Genomic DNA, 19,280 nt, shown 5'->3' with positions numbered 1-19,280 from the left:
ATATTGTGTCCTTAGACTGTGTTGGAACCAGGACACGTCAGGGACCTTAATGTACTTCCTGTCTCGGCCTGACTACTCTCGTGCTATGTGGGACAACCCTAACTGTACTGGATCATCTACATGTAGGGTAAACTCCTGTCCAAGGTCCACCCACCAGAAGGGCTTCAAATCATTAAAGTCAGTATGAATGCAGTTAATCCAAGGTTTGTTGGGGTATGACCATCAAAGTACCATCTTTTCATACTGAAACTTCTTTAATGAAAGTGACTACCGACATATTATCTACCTTTGACAGTAGTGATGTTTCTGTCTTAACTCTACTGAACCTTTCTATTACATTTGACACTATGAACCACTCTCTGTTCCTTCATAGACTACACACCCTGCACGGGATTTCTAGACCTGCACTATTGTTTTTCAACTCCTATCTCACTGATAGGACGCAGACTGTGTTTGTTGATGAACAAACATCTCGACCTCCTTTACTTTGTTGTGGCGTCCCTCGAGGCCAAGTACTCGGCCCAGTTGTGTTTATTGTGTATATAAAGCCACTTTCATCTTGAATCCAGTCTCCCAACATTTATCATCAATCACATGCTGGTGATACGCAGCTGTACTTCACTCCACGGGCTGAGTCTCACTACACTGAATACACACATCTTCCGTAAACATTGCTCCTGACATCCTTTCACATCATACTACAGCTTTTTCACACTTTTTCTTGATCGTCTTTCTTTAGCAATATCATGGTATTCTCAGTTCCTGTTTTTGTTACTTGAACCTCTTTGTGTTTTCTGTATTTGATTTTATTGTTTGTTAGTACTGTTTTTTTTATCATTTTAAAGCTCATATGTTGTTTGTTTTCCTGTCCCTCGTATGCTGCCATGTTTAGTTCTTGTTCTTACGCGCTAAGAGCATGCTCCTAAGGTGTGTGAGTATGTACTTTACAAATTCCGCATTACCATTATTATTGGACACAGGCCTCCCAAACTGACAGGACCATGAGAGATGACAGCAAAGAACAGTGACAAGCCTGGTCCTAGCGGTGGATGTGTTTGTGTGTCTGTCTGTCTGTGTTTCCACGCGCATGTGAGATTTGAATCGATGGTATCGCTTGACTGCGAAAGTTTGAAACTGTCGTCACAGATGTTTGAACGTCGTCTGTGTTAGATAAATGTAAACAGATTCGTTTCAGTTGGAGCTTCTTGATTCAAGCCGTTACCATGTGGAAAATTGCATCTGTGTTCTGGCTTCTTGTATGTTTGGGTGTCAATGATGTTCACTTATTTAAAGGAGGTAAGTAAAATAATCAATAATTAAAATAAGTGATAATAAATACATATAACATGGTGTAGTCTAATTTGAAGGAGTTGTAATCCTCAGATTTAAACGCCAGCCACATAAAATATTTGTACCAGGTATCCTCCTTGTTTAAAAGAAGTCGTCTGTAGCAGACGGGCTAAGCTGGTCTGACACTTAGTGTGGACAACGACATATACATCTGCTGTGAAGGAACTGTTAACACGCCTGTGGGACCCAGACATGTTTTGACATTCTGTCAGCCTACGAACTCTTCATAAGTTTATAAAAGAGGAGGCAGGTGCTTCTTCTTTAGGATTAATAAGGTTTTGATCTGCTATCAGTCTGGTAAAATTAAAAAGACCTTTAAGAATAAATATAAATGTATTAGCGCAAGGCCGAGATATGTCCCACATCTTCTTTGTGTGCTCTGTTAATGTTTAGTAGAATATACAACACATTCGGCCTACTTTAGAGCAGCGATATGATCGATATAATAATATATAATAATGATGATGATGATGAAGATGATGATGATAATGATGATGATGATGATGATAGCAATATTAATAATGTATTCTAATAACAGATTGGGAGATATCGACAAAAACAGGGGATAAAGAGCACGCTGATACTAACGCCAATGTGTACATCATCTTGATTTGGGCTAATGGAAAAAACTCCAAGCCTATATTATTAGACGACTTTTTTGTGAACGACTTTGAGCGAGGTGATACTAACACCTTCTACTTCAAACACCGGGGTACATTCAATGACGTATGCAATATCAGGATCTATCACGATAACAGTGGCTATTCCCCTGCCTGGTATCTGGAATGGGTAAATAAACATTTTTGACACTAAACCCTTTTACAGCTTTTAGGTAGTCATCATTCCCATATGTACAGAATTGCTCTCATTTAAGATTCTAGTTCACTTATGAACTTCCAGAAATGAATGTACGCAAATGGCTTAAAGAATGCTGTAGATGTCATAAAAACATCTTGAAAGTGAAGGTTATGGATAAGAGATAAAACAACAGTTAAACTGTTCCCATCAGAATGCAGAAAAAGTTTAAGATAAAATTGCTAAAGTGCAAGTTTGTGTTGTTCTCCCTGTGTGCATTGTCGACTGCGAACTGCAGATTGTGTTTGGGACTCTCGAGCAATTTACAGGGAGGAGATGTTTCTCAAATTATATATGCACTAAGATGCTCAACAGCACTGTAACCCACCGTTGTCTACAAGTTTTTGTACAGAGCTCGTGGCGCTTTGTATTTTATTGTATAAATAGGTGTTTAGATGTTTTAAATTAGTGGCTGCTGTAAGGAATATGCTTTCTAAACGTGCTGACCACAAATTGTTGTTTTGATATTGTTGTCTAACTAGGTGAAGGTGAAATATCATAAAATGCAAAAATCCCGGAAGTTTATTATCAGGGACTGGGTCCCAACAGAACAAGAAGAGAGGAATATCAACTTTGTAATACAGCGTACTCCACCGTGTAGCGCAGGTAAGTGTGTCTTGTCTACTGATTGTTTACTGATTGTCAGAGAAATACCACACAAATCAAAACACAAACATATAGTTCACCACAGGTCTTAGGAATGGGCATTGCAACATTTCGTGCATATCCTGGAGGTCTTTTTCTTAAGGCCAGGTATCAGTTGTATAAAAATTTTTCTTGTTTCACAGGATAGCTCGGATTTTTTTTATCATCTATGTAGCCCTTGAATGAAGTTTCCAAAAATGGTTTTACTAGGAAAAAATGCACTAGGGAGTCCTTCTCTCAGTGATTTCTAAACAGACCCCATATAAGAAGAGTGGTTTGGTTTGTCTTCAACAGCATGTGAAGTCATATCTGACAATGTATCACTTGACATACATGTATCTTTTGTCTCCAACTACAGGTCCTCTGCCGTGATGGATCAATGTGGCAAGGGTAGACAGTGGATGACAAGGTACACTTCCAATCATTACTTTATCATCTAGGACACCTCTAGACATTCTAATTACACAAAGAGCTGTGGAGCAAGATTGTTCTAAATGTTTGAAAGTCGAATTGCATGAAGAGCGTTAGCAGTTACAGTACTACAAATTGTAATATCTGATCGAAAGTGAAGTTGACTTTGTAGAAGAAATGAGAAATAGGATTTTATATTGAGCTGAATGCCTGTAGATGAGTGTGAGTGAGAGACAGAGTGAGAGAGATGGAGAATGATGTGCATGTGTGTGTGCGTGTCTTTATTTTGAAGTAGACATTGATGCCATTTTCCGTCTTTTGCTGGGTGTTATTTTTAAAAATCTCTTTCTGAACTATTTTAATCGATTGTCTGTTTGTTTCGGGTGTGATGTGATTATATATAATGATATTATGTTCAAAGGATGGAGAGAAGTAACGTGGCTTTGGAGCAGATTTCCTGAGGTCAACTTACAGTACTGGAAATTTAAATTTTGTTTTCGCTATCGAATCTTTGGATGCATCCAGGACTCAAACACTTCCTTTAATTGCTTGTTTTTGTAGAAACATGCTGGCATGTCATAATAAAGACTGTCTTTTCTTCTATTAATTTTGGCTTTCGAGTTTTTCAGAGGAGTGTGAAAACAAAATTAACACAATAATCATGATACCAATAACATATACTTGTTATATATTGCATTTCATTGTCATCTGTATTTGAAGTGTAAGTGCTTCTATATACAATGGGTTTTTTTGTTTGTTTTTACGATCAGTCAGAGGAGATTTCTTAGAAGAGATAGTCAAATCAGCTGTACAACAGCTAAATAGTGTCTTTTCATTAAATTTTATAACTTAATCAAGTCACAGAATGTGAGAGCATGGTGGTCTTACAATAGGTCAGCGGTACTGAGCTGTTGAGCTGGACCTCGATACCACGGGATCGCTGGGTTGAGAAGGCGTGGACCGGGTGTCTTAAAACGATCAGACAATTCGAAAAGCACATACAGCCACGGCAAAAAACAACCCCCCGAAACAACAACAACAACAACAACAACAACAACAACAACAAACAACAACAACAACAACAACAACAACAACAACAACAACAACAACAACACCAACACCAACACCACAAAACTAAAAAAGCAAATAAGCAATTAAATGAATTTGTAAAACCAAGCCAGTGAAAAAAAACCTGACCAAAATAAATCAGACAAACGAGAAACCAAAAAGCAAATAATAGCTTAGGTAAAATAGGGGAAATTTAAATAAGTATCTTAACAAGAAAGCAGATGCTAATCTTCATAGAACGTTTAAATTAAATGTTAAAAACTAAAAAACGCACAAGAAGCGAGGTACGGGTAAAACTGTATACCAACGATTGTTTCTATATGTAGGCATGTCTTCTTCTAGTACTACTACTACTGAAAAAAACAATAATTATATTGTCTATTATCAAATCAAATTATTCTTTCAAAATAATATTTCAATTTCTTAACCCACAGCTAATATACACTCTTCATTCATTCTCCTAATTCTGTCACCTGGTCCGTGACACGTATCTACTAAATGTCAGAGAAGCTCCAGGTAAATCTTGGTACATAATGTTGTTGAATTCCAGATACCAGTCAAAGTTTGCAGTGCCACAGGCTGTTTTATGTGATCAAAAGTGAACGTAATTATCAATGCAATGGTTACATACTATGCCAAAAATGCAAGTTGACTTGAGCTGAACCAATAATATAATTACTTAGGTCAGATGTCGTCAAGTAGGTTGGTGCATTAAGATATAAATAAGTCGTTTATTTGAACATTGCAATATTCCATTATCGACATAAAAGGAAAATTTTAATGACTGCCTCGAAATAAGAAAGATATAATGGTCAAACATTGGCTGTCCTTTAAGAGTTTTGTCGCGTGTCACACGAAGCGTTACCTCATGCACGCTGACAAACACACACACAGTCACACAAACACACACACACAGTCACACGAACACACACACTCGCTCAGCCACAGGCGGACACGAGTACCTAGCGAACCTTTGATGAACGTAGACCACAACAAAGACGAAATGAACGGTGCAAATAAGAAGTTTAATGAAAATATAGATAAATATGAGAAAGAAAGGAAAATATATTGAGGAAATACACTTATACGTACACGCAAACACATGAACACCGGGGCCTACCCCACGCAGAAAAACACAAGGTAATGATTGGTTGAATTTATTTGATGGGTCGACGACCCTTTCAATGCAGGGCACGATGTACAGTTGGTCCTCGGCAGTAGAATATACACAAGTAGAATATGTAAATTACCTGGAATGCAGGAATATATTTTGTATCGTTTCAATCGCTCACACTTGCACTCCTACCAACCATTCTTCATTTGCCCTCTCTCTCTCTCATTTTCCACACCCACATTTTCGCCCATGCGCTCTCTCTCCCTCTCTTTCTCTCTCTCTCTCTCTCACACACACACACAATATTAGGCCATCAGCCCCAGCCAGTTGTACATGTTGACCAGTCCTGTGAGTCCAACCACTTTGCTTCATGTTGTTTGTCCAGTATTTTCAACCTTCTCGTTGCGCCTCTTGAAAGCATCCAAAATAAACATGGCGACATTTCTGATGTCGTATGTTTCCCCTCTAGTCAGCCACACAGCCAATGTCGTCTGCTGGTATCCATTGTTTATCAGGGCTGTGTACTTGGTCCTGATATCCACATAGGTTTGACAATGTAGCAGAAAATGTTCTTCATCTTCCGTTTTGTCTTGGCAAATGGGTAATTTTTGATCAAAGTGTCAGAATATCTGTTATTGATATTTATTTCGCTAATTCCTTGTCTAAATCGTATCAGAGTATTTCTGAACTTTTTTTATGGTTAATACTGAAGGATATCTTTCTGGCACAAATTCCTTTTTAAACTGTCTGTAGGTTGAGTACTTATCTATCACTCGTGTGGATTTTGTCTGACCATTTTTGTACAGAGTTGTCGTTCAGTTTTGTTTGAGTAGTAAGATGAAAGGTCTGGCATCTCCTACCCTACCTTGTTCGCACACGTGTCTAAATCCATAGTGGTGCAGGGTATCTTCCATTGTCTTTGCCCACGGTATTTATAAGCTTGGTTCGGGAATTTTGACCTGTCCATGGTGTTTAATTTTAACCAGTATTTTACAGCTCGAATTGTGCTATTGATATATAGAGGGTATCTCTTGCTCTCGCTATATACCATATGGTTTGGAGTTTGAAGGTCTACATGAACCTTTTAATGGCGCTTTCCACAGATGACGTCACGATCTAGACCATCCGTTTAACACCAAAAATTCTTTATAGTCTGTTTTTGGTAAAAATACTCCCACATTTCTATCTTTGACCAATCTATGTGGTACATTAGCATTTCACTTGCTTTTAAATACATAAGCTACTCTGAAAATTTACCAAACGGCCTCCAAGAAACACCATTTGGGAGGCAACACAACTGAGGCTTAGGGGGATAGTTCTACTGAGAAGCATGAACTTGTTCAGTCTTTCATTAAAGCGTTCTACATGAATTCGTGCCTTGGCTACCCTCCTTGTATCCATCTCCTCTTCTGCAGACAGGCTAGCTCGCTTACCTAGAAATGCAGTGAAATTTTTATAGTAGCCGGTCTCGACAAAAGCAAATCCTACACTTTAAACCCTTTGTCCACAAGCAAAACATCTCCTTGTTCAATGTGTTGTAGAATGCCACATTTCTCAAATATTTCAACAAAACATGCAGCACCTTTAGGGATGACTGCAATCACTCCTTTCATTGTGGTGTGGTGCTTGTAAGAGGACTTTAAGTTTTAAGATGTAGAAAACATCCTTACGAAGATCTTCTGTAAGTTCTTCAGTTATTTGTTTGTACGTTAACTTTGAAAAGATTGACATGAAAGTAAAAAACAAAAGATGGAATAATGTCTCATGATAAGAGATAATGATAAGTTCAAGATAAGACTTGCCGAATTCAAAGTAACCCATGCTTTCCATTCTCAAGATACACACCCACAATAATCAGCATGCACAGGTCAAGGCCACTCCCACATACGTCAGAGTTGTACACAGCGAGTCAACAGGGGCTGGGAACCAATTAAATATACTTCCTTTATTTCTTATAGGAAAAACTGTTTCGGATAAAGAACAACTGTCCAGAACGGATTATGTTCGTTAACAAGGTTCCACTGTACATCAGTTTTGCTAGAGAAAGGCAAAAAAGACAGTTCCCTCGTGAACCATTACAAAACGCTGTACCTAAGTACATCAGTAATATAACGCAAGCACACAAAGTATAACTGTTCCAAATCCACAGGAAGTGGCCTCATTCATCACATAAATGTTTTAACATTATTATTATTATTAAAGGACACACGCCTCCCAAACCGATTGGATGATGAGAGATGACAGCAAAGAACAAGCAGGACATGTTCCGGGGCGAGGCTGCTTTTTGCCAGCTATTTGTACCGGACAGTCTGGTCACTACGTCACCCGTGTAGTGGAAGAGGGTGAGGGATGGAGGGAACAGCATGTGACGAACGCTGAATGTTTTAACGTTGAGTGCGGAGTTCCATCTTAACTATCAGTATTGTATCATTCAGAAGATATTGACTCACTGAATACTGATTCTGCTTAAGTATAATGAAGTTCCTGCTTATGTTGATGTTATTATGCACAAACGTCGGTAGGTCCCGATTAGTTTGCTAGCAAGACTTCGGACATTCGATCATCCTTGGACTGACATCGGTGCCTGCCATCATCTCTTGTGATATTCTTCTGGGATGCTCTCTGGCTGAATTTCGACCAGTCTCTGGTGCTGATATAAAGGCAATTTTGCTGAAAGACAAGCTAACAACTTGCCAGTTAGACCCAATTACCCACAATTCTTCTTGTTGACTGCTTAGATATTTTATTTCCTGCCTTCACAAACATTGTGAATGTGACCTTGTGATCAGGTGTTTTCCTATCTTTCTTTAACAATGTGCTGGTGAAGCCACTTCTTAAGAAATGCACGCTTGATGTGAGTGTGTTGAACAATTATCGCCCAGTTTCACACTTCTAAGAGCATGCTCCTGAAAGCGCAAGTATGCGCTCTACAAATTCCACATTATTATTATTATTATTATTATTATTATTATTATTATTATTATTATTATTATTATTATTATTATTATTATTATTATATTATATTATTATTATTATTATTATTATTATTATTATACGTGCCTCCCAAACTGAGTGGACGATGAGAGATGACAGCAAAGAACAGTGACAAGCCTGGTCCTAACGGTGGATGTGTTTGTGTGTCTGTCTGTGTTTCCACGCGCATGTGAGATTTGAATCGATGGCATCGCTTGACTGCGAAAGCTTGAAACTGTCGTCACAGATGTTTGAACGTCGTCTGTGTTAGATAAATGTAAACACATTCGTTTTAGTTGGAGCTTCTTGATTCAAGCCGTTACCATGTGGAAAATTGCATCTGTGTTCTGGCTTCTTGTAGGTTTGGGTGTCAATGATGCTAGATGGAGAGAAGGTAGGTAAAATAATCAATAATTAAAATAAGTGATAATACATACATATAACATGGTGTATTCTAATTTTAAGGAGTTGTAATCCTAAGATTTAAACGCCAGCCACATAAAATATATGTACCAGGTATCCTCCTTGTTTAAAAGAAGTCGTCTGTAGCAGACTGGCTAAGCTGGTCTGACACTTAGTGTGGACAACGACATATACATCTGCTGTGAAGGAACTGTTAACACGCCTGTGGGACCCAGATATGTTTTGACATTCTGTCAGCCTACAAACTCTTCATAAGTTTATAAAAGAGGAGGCAGGTGCTTCTTCTTTAGGATTAATAAGGTTTTGATCTGCTATCAGTGTGGTAAAATTAAAAAGACCTTTAAGAATAAATATAAATGTATTAGCGGAAGGCCGCGATATGTCCAACATCTTCTTTGTGTGCTCTGTTAATGTTTAGTCGAATATACAACACATTCGGCCTACTTTAGAGCAGCGAAACGATCGATATAATAATATATAATGATGATGATGATGATGATGATGATGATGATTATGATGATGATGATGATGATAACAATATTAATAATGTCTTCTAGGAAATGATTGGACTGTAATTACAAAAACAGGGGATAAAGAGCACGCTGATACTAACGCCCGTGTGTACATCATCGTGATTGACGCTAATGGACAAAACTCCGTGCCTGTAGAATTAGACGTAATTGCGGTGAACGACTTTGAGCGAGGTGATACTAACAGATTCTCCCTCCTAAGACTGGGTACATTCAAGGACGTCTGCGAAATCAGAATCTATCACGATAACAGTGGCTATTCCCCTGGCTGGTATCTGCGATGGGTAAATAAACATTTTTGACACTAAACCCTTATGCAGCTTTTAAGTAGTCATCATACTCATATGTACTGAGTTGTTCTCATTTAAGATTCCAGTTCATTTATAAACATCCAGAAATGAATGTACGCAAATGGCTTAAAGAATGCTGTAGATGTCATAAAACATCTTGAAAGTGAAGATTATGGATAAGAAATAAAACAACAGTTAAACTGTTCCCTAGAGCAAACTATCAGAATGCAGAAAGAGTTCAAAACAAAATTGCGAAAGTGCAAGTTTGTGTTGTTCTTCCTTTGTGCAATGTCGTCTGCGAGCTGCAGATTGTGTTTGGGACTCTCGAGCGATTTACAGGGAGATGTTTCTCAAAGTATATTCTACGACAAGATGCTGAACACCAAGGGAAAAAAAAGGATTGCCATTGACGGAAACCCACCGTTGTCTACAAGTTTGTTATACATAGGTCGTTGAGCTTTGTATATTATTGTATAAATAGGTGTTTAGATGTTTTAAATTAGTGGCTGCTGTAAGTAATGTATTCTAAAAGTGCTGACCACAAATTGTTGTTTTTATATTGTTGTCTAACTAGGTGAAGGTGAAACGTGTTATGATGAAAAATTATCGCAAGTTTATTGTCAACGACTGGGTCCCAACACAAGAAGAAGAGAGGAATGTCAACTTTGTAATACAGCGCACTCCACCGTGTAGCGCCGGTAAGTGTATCCTGTCTACTGATTGTCAGAGAAATGCCACGCAAATCAAAACACAAACATTAAGGCCAGGCATCGGTTGTAAACAAAGTTTTTTTGTTTTACAAGATAGCTCGGATTCTTTTTATCATCTATTTAGCTCTTGAATGAAGTTTCAAAAAATGGTTTTACTAGGAAAAAATGCACTAGGGAGTATTTCTCTCAGTGATTTCTACACAGATCCCATATAAGATGAGTGGTTTGGTTTGTCATCTACAGCATGTGAAGTCATATCTGACAATGTATCATTTGACATACATGTATCTTTTGTCTCCTACTACAGGTCCTCTGCCGTGATGGATCAACGTGGCAATGGTAGACAGCGGATGACAAGGTACACTTCCAATCATTACTTTATCATCTAGGACACCTCTAGACATTCTAATTACACAAAGAGCTGTGGAGCAAGATTGTTCTAAATGTTTGAAAGTCGAATTGCATGAAAAGCGTTAGCGGTTAGAGTACTACAACTTGTAATATCTGATCGAAAGTAAAGTTGACTTTGTAGAAGAAATGAAAAATAGCATTTCATTTTAAGCTGAACGCCTGTAGATATCTGCGTGTATGTGTGTGTGAGTGAGAGATGGAGAATGGTGTTCATGTGTGTGTTTGCGCTTGTCCTTATCTTGAAGTAAACATTGATGCCATTTTCAGTCTTCCGCTCGGTATTATAAAAATGTTGCTAAAAGATTGTTAAAAATCGCTTTCTGAGCTATTTTAATCGATTGTCTGTTTGTTTCGTGTGTGATGTGATTATATATAATTATATTGTGTTCAAAGGATGGAGAGAAGTAACGTGGCTTTGGAGCAGATTTCCTGAGGTCAACCTACAGTACTGCAAACTGAAATTTTTTTTCGCCGTCTAAACTTTGAAGGCATCCAGGACTCAAATACTTGCTGAAATTGCTTTTATTTGTAGAACGTTCTGGCATGTCATAATAAAGAACGTCTGTTCATGCATGAATTTTGCCTTACGAGTTTTTCAGTGGAGTGTGAAAACAAGTTTTTACTGTAAAACTTAAAACGATCAGACGGCAAAGCATAAACAGCCACGGCAAAAAACAAAAACAAAACCAAAAAAATATATATATATACCTACAGAAAAAAACCAACAAAACAAAACAAATTTAAAAAGACAAAGAAGCAAACAAAAGAGTTTGTAAAACCCTGTTGCTGACTTTACACGGGGTGAAACCATTATTTTGATATGTGGAACATTTCGGTCCCTGTACATGATTCTTGTTACCTACGGGCTATGTGCGAATGTCGAATTCCAGATAACAGTCAAAGTTTGCAGTGCTAGTGGTTGTTTTATCTAATCACAAGTGAACTTGCCTTTCCTACAGCAAAAAAGAAAGGCGATTTTAATCTGAATGTGCAGTAAAACCAGTGCGAGTTTACTTTGCCACATGCGGGCTTAAAGAATCAGAAATAGTAAAAAGTTTTGTCATTTTTGTTATCGTTTAAGTGACTTCTATCTTCGCGTTGTATTTGAACTGGTCTTTGTATTACATCGTGATTTGGAATAAATGAGTGTGACATGTGGAAATAATTCAAGTGGTGACGGGGTTTAAACCTTTGTTCTCCAAAGAATGACAATAGATGTCTCATCCTGACATCGACAGAACATTTGTCAGTCACACACAAGCAAGACAAAACTTTGTTCCGGTACTCAATTTTTAAGTGTCTGAAGCAACCACAATAATTTTTTACGGTGAAATCTAGAAATAACAGCTACTGAATAAGTAAGTTTAATTAAAGTAGAGGAATAAGTCTCGAAGTGCATTCAACTTGGTAGGCTTGCTCTGTCTCTCCTTTTATTCATTATTCATATCATCAATGCATGAAGGTCTGAAAATGATGTTGAAGACCATTAAAAGACGAGAGCCTAAACAATGAATGTTACTAAGCCGGAAGCTTTGTATACACCAGTCTCGTTCTAGTAGTGTGATGTGATTCAGTCTAACATACAGCACCTTGAACCTTTCCAGATACTTTCAACCTTATAACTGGCGATTTAACTACTACAGGTTGATGAAATCTCTACCGAAATACCAACAACACGTTACATGCGCAACAAGTGGGGGGCAAGATGCTTGACCTCTTTCACACCAAGGTGAAGGACGCGTACACGTCACTGCTACATCCACCACTTGGTCTCTCAGATCAGAATCTGGTCAACCTTTCCTTCATACATCATATACCGCCCATTAAAGAGTATTAACGGGGTATTTAGAGGCGGGTATAGGGAGGCACTAAAGGCAGTGAACCGTGAAGTGTGAAGATTAATTGTTTTCTAATACGACAGCCTGCTTCGAATTTTTTTTTTATTTATTTATTTATTTTTTTGAGCAGCAATGTCAGTCTGGGCTCTGTGTTATCAGTTACTGACAGGACCTGGTGGAGCTGATTGCTGACATCGATGTCGTACAGAGGACGGAACTGGGAAGTGGTGACATCACATCTCTTACCCTGAGTGTGTGAGTGACGTGCACGTGAAGCATGACGACTGTAACTACAAACAACGTGGACTAGAGATCACAAACACACATCTGTGGGCGGGAAACAAACTTGATGTCTGCCCACTGATGCAAGAACACGTGTGAAGCCTGTTAATACATGGAGACATCCTAGACTAGAAACTGCGGCCACTACGTGATGCTGTCATCTGTGTAGCTAGTAATCATGCAGCAATCTACAAATAACTACAAATATTATTTCTTTTAACATTAGAAACAAAGCATTATTGTTGTTAGAAATATTGCAGCGTTGTTAATGTAGTCATGGAAACTGATGTATTGTCCTTTTGATGCGGGCGTGTGTGTGTGTGGGTGTGTGTGTGCTCACTTCTGCCATTGCTGATGTTATTGTTGATGTCTAGAACTAGAAGATGAAGTCTCCAAGACCAGGGAAAAGGCTGAAAATGACCCCACAATAGAAAACAACATAGCACCGAAAGAATCAAGCGCCAAATACAGAAAAGCCTGCAACGAAGCTGCAAGAAAGAGCTGGGGAGAAAAGACAGAAGAACTGAACCTAGACAGAGAAGGAAACAAATTATGGAAACTGGCAAGGGCGATGAATGATGAAGATACTAGACGTGCACCGATCGTCATACAACAAGCACAAGATATGCTAACAGGTAGAAAAGCAGCAAACGCAATCATCGACAGCTATGAAGAGGTCAGCAACATCACAGTACCAGAAGAAAAGAAACAGCAAGTTCATGAAGAAAGAAGAGAATTTAGCCAGCGAAAACACCAGGAAGACTACATGAACAAACCATTCAACATGAGAGAGTTTGAAGAAGCAGTCAAGACCCTAAGTCAGAAGAAATCCCTGGTCCAGATAAGGTCACCAATGAAATGCTGCAACACCTGGGCCACGAGCCAAGACCAAACTCCTCGACCTCTCAACAACAGCTGGAACAGCGGCCACGTCCCACAAATCTGGCGAGAGGGCTGACATGGTGCCCGTCCACAAGAAAGGCAAAGACCGAGCGAAGGTGGACAGTTACAGACCCATAAGCCTCACCAGTTGCGTGGGCAAGTTAATGGAGCGCCTCATCAACACCAGATTATCATGGCACTTGGAAAAGAACATCTTTACACCAGAAACAAGCAGGCCTCAAGACAACATCGCTCAACTGAAGACCAGGTTACATACATTGTCCAGAAATCGAAGAATGGATTCCAGGACAAGAAAGCACACGCTGACGGTGTGGATAGACATGGAAATAAGGCCTTCGACAAGGTCTGGAAAGATGGACTGAGGTTGAAACTCCAGAAGTGTGGGCGTATCCGGCTGCATGTACCAGTGGATCTCTTCAATACCTGAACAATAGGAAGGCCAGAGTCCACGTCGGCGGAACATACAGCCGAAAAGAAGACGCTGGAGAGAAGGAGTCCTCAAGGGGGAGACTCAGTCCTACCCTGTTCCTTGTCTTCATAAACGACATCATCAAGGACCTCCCCCGAAATGTCCAAGGAGCCATCTATGCAGAGTGACCTGGTCCTTGGTGCACAGAAGAACACCTGACAACTGCCAACTACCGACTCCAAGAGTGCGCTTAATGTCCTCGTGCAGGACTGGACGAAGAGGTGCTTGTCAAAGTCAACCCCAAAAAGACACCTACACTATTTTTAGTCTGTCCATGGGAACAGAAGGCCTCTCTGAAGTTCGATGGACAGATTCTCGCACTGGAGGAAACAACCCTGATTACCTACTTGGAGTAACCTTCGAAAGAGACTTACTTTGGAAGCCTCAGACGAAGAAGTCGAAGCCAGAGCCAAGGTGCGACTTCGCACTTATTATGAAGAAGTTGGCTGGCACGAGCTGGGGGCGCGGATGACAGAATCCTCAAGGAAGCTGTACACCGGAAGGGTCAGACCAGCCCTAGAGTATGGCATGACAGCATGGGGCACATGCAGCAAAATCCAACTTTGAGAAGTCAGCAAGTTCAGAACCAAGCAGCAGACTCATCACTGGAGCCATGAGGTCTACGCCATACAGGAACTGGAGGACAATCACAGGGTGGAACCACTTGCGGACCCGACGTGACACAAACATGCTCGTCCAAGCCGCAAGTTCAAAGAGACTTCCAAATCACCCCATGAGAAACAGGCTGGAGCAGCCGACGAAGGGAAGGTTAAAAGGGGAAGTTTCATCCACCAGGCGAGATCCTTGAACGAGAAACACCAAGATATCCTGGAACACGACCCAGAGAGATCCCCCTGTGCCGACAAACCCACCATGGAATGAAACTGCTTTCCCCCTGATTCACTGCAGCATCCCTGGTGTCGGCAAGAAAGACTCCCAAGACGGCGCTATGAAGAAGTCCTGTACTCTGGAGTATATTTACAACAACTTCCCTCAAGATCAGTGGACTCATGTGTTCACTGACGGGTCAGCTGAACAAGCCGTGAAGAATGGTGGCGCCGGAATCTACATCCGGTACCCAGGAGGAAGAGAAGACCGCCTTTCCCTCGCAACCGGCCTCTACTCCACCAACTTTAAGGCTGAAGCAGTTGCCATTCAGACCGGTGCCACCCACGTTGAGAACAGCCCAGACACCTGCAACAACGTCGTCTTCTTTATAGATGCACTGTCTGTTCTGCAGGCCTTACAGACTGCCAGAGACAAGAAACTGAACGACCTGACCACTGCTCTCTCCTCCTTATGCGGAGACTACACAGTCGTCCTACAGTGGATTCCCTCCCACTGTGGTGTATTTGGCAACGAAGCCGCAGACACTCTTGCCAAGGAAGGATCCACAAAAGAGCAGCAAGACAGGTCCACCACCTTCAGTGAAATCAAAACCATCATCAAGGCCAAACAGCACAACAAGTGGCTGCAACAGCACCCACGTTTCAACCGGAACGACCCATACTACCTGCTTACAAGGGCTGAGAAGGTTATTATTTTCAGGCTGAGGACAGGCCACAACCGTCTCAATCACCACCTATACACCAAGCTCCGGATCGGCCAGACAGGCCAGTGCCCGTGCCAGACAACAGCACATCTACTGCAAGAATGTCCCATGCACGAAGACCTCAGGCACCGCATCTGGACTGATGGGACGCCAGTGTCGAGGAAGCTACACGGCAGCCTGGAGGACCTGCGGCGCACAGCATCATTTGTGCAGGAGGCAGGCGTGTCCATTTAGAGTGATCGAGAAGAAGAAGAAGAAGAAGTTGGTGCAGTGTAGCCATGATGTAGCATCCAGAAACACATTCCCATAAATTATTATAATTTTGTTCTATTGATACGAGTGATGTATGCGAAAACTTTGATAACAAAACTACTAATGAACAAAAAAATATATATATATCTATAAAATTGCGAGAAACACATAAAATGAAAAAAATACTCTACTCACTCATATGCACCTGCATGCCGACACACACAAGAATAATGTTTGCATACAAGCACAGCTTGAACATGTTGATGTTGTCGCAGCCTGTTGTGAGCTCCGAATGGTGGACTGTGTCTGACCTTCCTTGTTGGAGACTGTGGACAACATGTCTGGCAGGACGCGGCGACACTTGCAATGGTGAGACTCACAACACCATCCGGCTCTTACGAAATGCATCGGATGTTGATGAGAACTCAAGTAAGTTCCGACAAAAACCTGTTACAGATGTGTACTAAACGGAAGTGCAGTAATCTTTACGACTACACAAGAATTTTTTAATTTTTTTTTTTTTTCAAATTTTCATGCTTTTATTGGGTCCCTCAAAAGAATGATTCAAATATATTGTCGTCAAATATTATTTTAATCACATTTTCTTGTATTAAATTTTAAAGCTCGTTTTTGCTCCTTTACTATCATCGCTGACTGAATGTCAATTTTGGACAGCACTTCACATGTAAGACATTTGAAACTACCCAGTCGTCACAGTTATCACCACTGAAACTTTCAAAACACACATTACTCTCAACAGACAACACATGATACACCTGACAGGCATTTTCAATCTTCAAGCTCGTGGCTTCAGACGACAGTTTTTTCATCGCGCAAAATCTCTCGTCAGAAATGCGACATTATTATTATCATGTTCATCTCAGTCGACAGGAACTATTTACATTTCCAATTTTCTCTACCCCTTTTCTGCATTCTTACTCGAAAAGCACAGTTCGCAGCAACCTTGATGGTTCAGTTGTTCATGTTCATGAAAACAAAACAGATTCACTGCCAACGCATCTACAAAGACAGATTCCATTTCAAAGAACTGTTCTTCTTCCGGACAAAAGAAGCACTGAGAAACCCTCTTGGAAGAGACAGGCCACTGGAACACTAGAAGACAACAAGTGCACTCGAGCTGTGTAGTATGGAGGGTCGTCGTCTGAAGGCCGTTATTCAGTCTTGTCCTGACACCTGGTCGTTAGAGGCATCTTTGGCAGCTTTGATGTGACTGATCTTGATGGCGGTCTCCAGCTTGGCCCACTGCCGCACTCGCTCCCCTGACCTCCCTATTTTGGGAGCAGCAGGCCTCTGTAATTCTTCCATCGTAGTCCGCTCTTTGCTAGGTTGAATTTCCCAGCTGTAATAACCGATACTTTCTCCAACCAACTGTTTTTTGGCCCGCGGCTGCTCTCTCAGTTGAGGCATGCCCGCTTCTTTGTTGGCCAGGTGGTCTCTCTGGTCAGACTTCGCCCACCTGGATCTGTCCGTCCGTTGCTTGGCTGCACTTTCTTTGTATTTGTCCTCTGACTTCATTTGCGCCAGGGCGGCCTGCTGCTGTGCCTGGCGTTTTACTTCTGGTGATTCAAGCTCCTTAAGGGCGCTGATGCTAATGATGTACATCCAACATGGCGTCTCGAGGTCGTCTGCGTCATCTTGACCAAAGCTGAGGCCCACCAAGCACGCGCGACGCAGTCTCTCCTTGGAAAACTCTCCTCGCTTCAGTTCCAGTGCGATTGTGCTTCGGAATTCTTTCATGTCAAATATCTTGATTGTCTCATCAAAGGGGAGATTGCCCTTTTGGAGGAGGACGTCAGCAGAGAGACAGAAGGAATGCGGCTGTTGCAGACCTTTGACCGTGACAGTCAGCTCCGTCAGACGACACGCCAGAATGTTGCCATCAGAGTCACCCGTTAGACGCACGCCCTCGCGAATCTGGTCGCGGAAATATGCAGTGTCTCTGTCTCTCAGGCGATTCTGGAACTGTCTTAAGCCAAACTTGGCAACCGTGGCTCGTTCAGCACTGTCTCCGTCCACTGAGGTAAAGGAACCGTCGATCACGACCGAGCGTGAACTCAGGTAGGTGCTGGTGACTTGTCTCCCCCTCTCCATGTAAATCACCTTACCCCAAGTTTTTGACTGGAGCTTGTTCAGGGACACGAGTACTCCGTAAATAAGTTCCTCTCGGAAAGTAGCGGGATGTTCTGTGGCGATGATGTTGGATGTGTCAACGACGTCGGCGTGCGGTCTTTGATGGTGATGCCAGCCGCTTGAAGCTCGATTTAATTCCGCCATGGCCCCATCAAAGAATTTTTTAATCTCTATATAGTAATAGAATTTTTGAAAAAAGATGACTTGTATGAAAACTTGTCCGTTAATTTAGACTTGCTCAAATTAGAGTAAGAAGCTTGTCTGCCATGATGCTAAATTAACCAGTGGGTAGTGTGATGTCACATATTGTGTCGTTAGACTGTGTTGGAACCAGGACACGTCAGTGACCTTAATGTACTTCCTGTCTCGACCTGACTACTGTCTGCTATGTAGGACAACCCTAACTGTACTGGATCATCTACATGTAGTCTGGTGCTGAATTTCTGTAAACATAAACCACACAAAACGACAATTGAATGGCCGCCACATTTAAATCTCACTTGTTTGGGTAGAGAAACATGACTACCACGTGTGGCAACGTCTAAGCTTCTTTACATGAACATCACATAAGAATCAAATATTTCTGTCATAGTGTTTAACTTATAAAACAAGCATGTGACAAACGCTGAATGTTTTAACACTGAGTGCGGTGTTCGATCTTAACTATCAGTATTGTATCAGTCAGAAGATATTGACTCACTGAATACTGATTCTGCTTAAGTATAATGAAGTTCCTGCTCATGTTGATGTTATTATGCACAAACGTCGGTATGTCCCGATTAGTTTGCTAGCAAGACTTCGGACACTCGCTCATCCTGCCATCATCTCTTGTGATATTCTTCTGGGATGCTCTCTGACTGAATTTTAACCAGTCTCTGGTGCTGATATAAAGGCAATTTTGCTGAAAGACAAGCAAACAACTTGCCAGTTAAACCCAATTACCCACAATTCTTCTTGTTGAGTGCTTACATATTTTACTTCCTGCCATCATAAACATTGTTAATGTGACCTTGTGATCAGGTGTTTTCCTATCTTTCTTTAACAATGTGCTGG

General features: G+C 40.8%; 2 protein-coding genes across 6 annotated transcripts; one reads left to right on the top strand and one right to left on the bottom strand.

Moving 5' to 3' along the window:
- The first annotated feature begins 16 nt into the window (after positions 1 to 16).
- LOC112572156 (lipoxygenase homology domain-containing protein 1-like) lies at positions 17 to 11,357 on the top strand. Of its 5 annotated transcripts, none has more exons than XM_025251712.1 (6): positions 17 to 177; positions 1,196 to 1,296; positions 1,889 to 2,139; positions 2,688 to 2,811; positions 10,677 to 10,727; positions 11,174 to 11,357. In XM_025251712.1, exons 1-5 carry the CDS (start codon positions 50 to 52, stop codon positions 10,688 to 10,690), a joined length of 618 nt encoding a protein of 205 aa, XP_025107497.1. In that variant the 5' UTR covers positions 17 to 49; the 3' UTR covers positions 10,691 to 10,727; positions 11,174 to 11,357. The 5 variants fall into 5 exon arrangements, 4 of the variants coding, with proteins under 4 accessions (XP_025107497.1, XP_025107496.1, XP_025107498.1 ...); XM_025251711.1 differs by lacking the exons at positions 10,677 to 10,727; positions 11,174 to 11,357 and adding exons at positions 3,209 to 3,259; positions 3,683 to 3,868 and having other exon boundaries at positions 35 to 177; XM_025251713.1 differs by lacking the exons at positions 17 to 177; positions 1,196 to 1,296; positions 1,889 to 2,139; positions 2,688 to 2,811 and adding exons at positions 8,660 to 8,810; positions 9,397 to 9,653; positions 10,234 to 10,357.
- A 5,229-nt stretch (positions 11,358 to 16,586) lies between these two features.
- On the bottom strand, positions 16,587 to 18,376 carry LOC112572154. The gene has a single exon (XM_025251709.1). It carries the CDS (start codon positions 18,369 to 18,371, stop codon positions 17,253 to 17,255), a length of 1,119 nt encoding a protein of 372 aa, XP_025107494.1. The 5' UTR covers positions 18,372 to 18,376; the 3' UTR covers positions 16,587 to 17,252.
- Between the last annotated feature and the right edge of the window lie 904 nt (positions 18,377 to 19,280).

This window comes from Pomacea canaliculata, linkage group LG9 (assembly GCF_003073045.1).
Source record: "Pomacea canaliculata isolate SZHN2017 linkage group LG9, ASM307304v1, whole genome shotgun sequence".
Classification (NCBI taxonomy): domain Eukaryota; kingdom Metazoa; phylum Mollusca; class Gastropoda; order Architaenioglossa; family Ampullariidae; genus Pomacea; species Pomacea canaliculata.
Note: the sequence above shows the minus strand (reverse complement) of the source record. Positions and strands in the feature narration are given on the sequence as shown.